The sequence below is a fragment of the Oryza glaberrima genome, chromosome 3, assembly GCF_000147395.1.
Source record: "Oryza glaberrima chromosome 3, OglaRS2, whole genome shotgun sequence".
NCBI classification, from domain to species: Eukaryota; Viridiplantae; Streptophyta; class Magnoliopsida; order Poales; family Poaceae; genus Oryza; species Oryza glaberrima.
In genome coordinates this window covers 19,555,106-19,560,440 of record NC_068328.1, presented here as the reverse complement: position 1 = coordinate 19,560,440, position 5,335 = coordinate 19,555,106, and the positions used below count along the sequence as shown (strand labels likewise).

Genomic DNA, 5,335 nt, shown 5'->3' with positions numbered 1-5,335 from the left:
TTCCTCTTCGACCTTCGTCGCTTGCCTCCGGTTCGAGCCCGTCGCCCAAGTTTTCGGTTTCGGCAGGCCCGGCTGAAGGCCCTTCATGGTATACCTCCAACATAAACTTAGATGAAAAAACTCCAAAATCAGCTTTAAATTTAATATTGAAAATTCAAATTTTGGTTAATAAGCATAAGCATAAAGCAAAAAGGTGAAGCTGATACGACACGGCCCAAAAGAAGAGGGTCGAAAAATAGACTTATTCCTTGAAGAAGCACGATGAACTATAGTTCCTTCGAACCGGCCTAGCACGATCCGAGTTTTATTGGGCCATGCCTGGGCCGTTGGTGTGCAACCCATGGGTAGGCATGGCCCAGTCCAGCGTGTAGGTTGGGCCGTACCAGCCCAAATGACCTCGTCCCGGGCCCTGTCGAGCCGGCCCGGGCGGCCCATTTGGCTGTAATCCAGGCCCAGTCCCCAAACCGCGAGACGCGGTAGTCGGTACGATGTGAACCAAATCCTCGGAGACGGCGACAACAGAACCAAAACGCGACCCGTTCCACCCAACTAACCAGGCAAGCCTGGCGCACATCGGCCACGCAAACAAGACGAGGGACGGACCCCTTGTCTTGGCCATGAGGCACGAGTCCATCCCAGTGCGGCCCAGCGCATGTCCAGACCCACACAACTCCGCCGATCCAGCCGCACCCCAACACACACACAAAAAAGGAAGAAACACAAGGGGCACACGGCCTCGCCGCGCGAGTGCTCCTCAAAACGAGCGTAAACCCGCGCGCCCATCGCGTCGCGTTCTTAGAAGAACAGACAACTCGCCTCGCCAAAAGAAACATGATGGTGACATGGCCGTGGCGCGCTCTACCGTTGGCGGCCGTTCTCTTCCTCTTCCTCTCGCCGGCCGCGTCCGTCGACACGGTCACCATGGAGGCGCCACTCGCGGGCAACCGGACGATCGTGTCGGCCGGAGGGACCTTCACGCTCGGCTTCTTCACGCCGGACGTCGCCCCGGCAGGGCGCAGGTACCTCGGGATATGGTACAGCAACATCCTAGCGCGGACCGTCGTGTGGGTCGCCAATCGTAAGAGCCCGGTGGTCGGCGGCTCGCCCACGCTCAAGATCAACGGCAATGGGAGCCTTGCCATTGTGGACGGGCAAGGCAGGGTCGTGTGGGCGTCGCCGGTGATGTCGGCTTCTGTGCTGAGCGCCGGCAGCGCCAAGGCGCAGCTCCTTGACAACGGCAACTTCGTGCTGCGGTTCGCCAGCGCCGGCGTTGCGTGGCAGAGCTTTGACTACCCGACCGACACTCTGCTCCCCGGCATGAAGCTTGGCATCGACTTCCGCACCGGCCTTGACCGGTACATGAACTCGTGGAGGGCGGCCGATGACCCGTCCCCCGGAGAGTACTCCTTCCGGATCGACCCGAGCGGCTCGCCGGAGTTTTTCCTGTACCGGTGGTCCACGAGGACGTACGGCAGCGGCCCGTGGAACGGGTACCAGTTCTCCGGCGTGCCGAACCTCAGGACGAACACCCTCCTGAGCTACCAGTACGTGTCGACGGCCGACGAGGCATACTATCGGTACGAGGTGGACGACAGCACGACGATCCTGACGCGGTTCGTGATGAACTCGTCGGGGCAGATCCAGAGGCTGATGTGGATCGACACGACGCGGTCGTGGAGCGTCTTCTCGTCGTACCCCATGGACGAGTGCGAGGCCTACCGCGCCTGCGGTGCCTACGGCGTCTGCAACGTCGAGCAGTCGCCGATGTGCGGCTGCGCGGAGGGGTTCGAGCCGCGGTACCCCAAGGCATGGGCGCTGCGTGACGGGTCCGGCGGGTGCATCAGGCGCACGGCGCTCAACTGTACCGGCGGCGACGGGTTCGCCGTGACGAGGAATATGAAGCTGCCGGAGTCGGCGAACGCGACGGTTGACATGGCGCTGGGCCTGGAGGAGTGCCGGCTCAGCTGCCTGAGCAACTGCGCGTGCCGCGCCTACGCCAGTGCCAACGTCACCAGCGCGAACGCCAAGGGGTGCTTCATGTGGACGGCCGATTTGCTTGACATGAGGCAGTTCGACAACGGAGGCCAGGACCTGTTCGTCCGCCTGGCTGCGTCTGATCTCCGTGAGTTCTTCCATCTTTTCTTCAACTCTTACTTTGCTGACTCCGTGCTTTCATTTGTCATTTTTCGCTACTCTTTAGATTAAAAGTTTTATTGTTTCTTTGTCACTTTTCTTTTCTTTTGAGCTATAAGTTTATTTTAGGGGTCATCAGTATAAACAGAGTAGAGAACACTACACGCACTTCTGTTTTTGCTTTCCGGGGCATTCAGAGTTGACGTTTTGCTGCTGCATTATGCACGCTTACAAGTTTCTCTGTCCCCACCTAAGCCTTGTTTCCGCTGTTCATGTAATTAAAGTGCATACCTGTCGTTTACTTCTTATAAACGTTGCGTACTTGGTCAAAATTTTAGGGCAATGCTACTTGCGCAGCTAGTTAAAAGTTCCTTCTTTTTTCTTCTCAGAGTTCTCACTTGCTGATCAAACTTAAACATCAAAAGTCAAAGCCCCAAACCTCTACATAATAGTTTGGGTTTTAAATCGAGCTGCTGTTAGGTCCAACCACATTGATGTTCACTGTTGGAAAAAGAAACGCATGTATTGCCATTTCATATTCAGTGTACTCATCTCCAATCCTTTTCTGTACCTGACTTCCAACTGATCAACCTTTTATCCCCAAAGAAAATTCAGTTCCTTATCGCCAACGTAACAAGAATATCAGAAAAATATTAACTAATGCTAACCGTTTAGAATTAGAACTAATTAGGTTGGAGTAGACGATTGCTGCCAATAAGGATCAGTAGAACATCAAAATCAGATTCATTTTTCTTTGGTTCTTGTTGGTCAATTGAATGCTGAAACCTGCCTTGGCTTTTGCAAATAACTGTCAATTACTTCCACTTTCATCAAGTTAGGTAGTTGATTGGCAAGTTGAGAAAAGAGATTCCTCCAGTAGGCCACTGAACAATTTTTCTGTGAATTTTGCAGCCACCAATTCTGTTTCAGACAATTCACAGACAGCTAAGCTCGTCGAAATCATTGTCCCATCCGTTGTCGCACTATTGTTGCTTCTAGCTGGACTTGTCATCTGTGTCATCAAGGCAAAGAAGAACAGGAAGGCGATCCCATCAGCACTGAACAATGGACAGGTTACTCCTTTCGGACAAAGAAACCATACTGCTTCAGCACTGAACAATTGGGAGATTACTCCCTTCTGGCAAAGAAACCATGTTGCTGCATCCAACGATGCCCAGGACAACAATTCCATGCGTCCTGCTGGTCAGGGAAATCACCAGGATTTGGATCTGCCGTCGTTCGTTATAGAAACCATTCTTTACGCCACCAACAACTTTTCGGCTGATAACAAGCTTGGCCAAGGAGGATTTGGCCCTGTCTACATGGTAATGTATTGTTTGAGCTTGAGAGTTAGGACTGTCAAAACATATGATCGGCATCTTCAGATTTTAATTGATTAGTAATTCTGAATTAACTGGTGACATATATAAGTTTTGCAGGGGAGACTTGACAACGGACAAGATATAGCTGTCAAGAGACTGTCACGTAGATCGACGCAAGGTCTCCGCGAATTCAAGAATGAAGTCAAGCTGATAGCTAAGCTTCAGCACAGGAATCTTGTCAGGCTACTTGGTTGCTGCATTGACGGTTCAGAGAGGATGCTAATCTACGAGTACATGCACAATCGTAGCCTCAACACTTTTCTGTTCAGTGAGTTGTTGCCATTTCAACTTCTGATCTTAATGCCTATTGTATTCCTTTACTGACATGACATGTAATCTTGACGTCAGCTTGTTGAATGATTGTTCAGATGAAGAGAAACAATCAATTTTAAACTGGTCAAAGCGATTCAATATCATCAACGGGATCGCGCGGGGAATACTATACCTGCATCAAGATTCCGCGCTACGGATAATTCATAGAGATCTTAAAGCAAGCAACATTTTGCTTGACAGAGACATGAACCCCAAGATCTCAGACTTCGGTGTTGCGAGAATATTTGGAACTGACCAGACTAGTGCATATACCAAGAAAGTAGTTGGGACATAGTAAGTTGATGCATTAATTAATTTCAGCAGCAATGTGTAGCAAAGCACTATGCTAATTACATCTTCTCGTGGTTGCAGCGGATACATGTCTCCTGAATACGCGATGGACGGCGTATTCTCGATGAAATCTGACGTCTTCAGCTTCGGCGTCCTGGTACTGGAGATTGTCAGTGGCAAGAAGAACAGAGGATTCTACCACAATGAGCTCGACCTGAACCTTCTTAGATATGTATGCCTCCTTCAATCTTTTCTTACATATAAAAGACGCGAATATTAGGGAATGACCTAATATCAAATAATTAGAAGGGTGAGGCTTCGAACCCAGGTTGTCTAATCCACCACCTTATAAAGCTAGCTGAAAAACCTCTGAACGTTTCTCAATCTTCTTCTTACAAATATATACAACTTCACAAATAAACTTGACGTATGACAAATTAAGGAGAACGATGACAAATTCGCTGCTGTTTTCAGGCATGGAGGCTGTGGAAGGAAGGTCGGAGCTTAGAGTTCTTGGATCAGTCTATCGCCGGCACTTCCTCAAACGTGACGGAGGTGCTGAGGTGCATCCAGATTGGCCTGCTGTGCGTCCAGGAGCAGCCGAGGCACAGGCCGACCATGTCGGCGGTGACCATGATGCTGAGCAGCGAGAGCCCCGCGCTGCTGGAGCCGTGCGAGCCTGCTTTCTGCACGGGGAGGAGCCTCAGCGACGACACGGAGGCCAGCCGGTCCAACAGCGCAAGAAGCTGGACTGTAACAGTTGTAGAGGGCAGATAGCTACAGCACGGGCTTATCGCAGGATGAACACTGTACGTTTTGTATGTAATTTGAGCACAATGGGATTTGATTTAATTATACTCACTCAACAAGATTGTTTTGCTTTATTTATTGCCTGCGATGTTGCATACTTTGATGCAGTTGCGTGTAATTAGAACAAGTACCACTAGTAAAAAAAGATTTTTTTCGTGCGGTCAAAATGGCCTTTTCCGTGCGGAGGTCTTGTCCGTCTGCATTCAGGTCTCTGCGAAAATCCATATTTTCAAGTGCGGGCGGCCCAACCACACGGCATAATCAATTATCCCGTGTGGTTGGGTTAAGTAAACCGCACAGGATAATCGATTATCCTGTACGGTCCAGTTATACCGACTGCACGGGATAATCGATAATCCCAGTAGGCTAGCATGTGCTAGAGCGATCGCACGGGATAATAGATTCGT

The 5,335-nt window shown here is 50.4% G+C and overlaps 1 protein-coding gene across 1 annotated transcript; it reads left to right on the top strand.

The window, feature by feature from the left end:
- Positions 1 to 671: 671 nt before the first annotated feature.
- LOC127765835 (G-type lectin S-receptor-like serine/threonine-protein kinase At4g27290) lies at positions 672 to 4,985 on the top strand. The gene is made up of 6 exons (XM_052290794.1): positions 672 to 2,122; positions 3,046 to 3,458; positions 3,573 to 3,783; positions 3,884 to 4,121; positions 4,200 to 4,350; positions 4,593 to 4,985. Exons 1-6 carry the CDS (start codon positions 832 to 834, stop codon positions 4,893 to 4,895), a joined length of 2,607 nt encoding a protein of 868 aa, XP_052146754.1. The 5' UTR covers positions 672 to 831; the 3' UTR covers positions 4,896 to 4,985.
- The last annotated feature ends 350 nt before the right edge of the window (positions 4,986 to 5,335 follow it).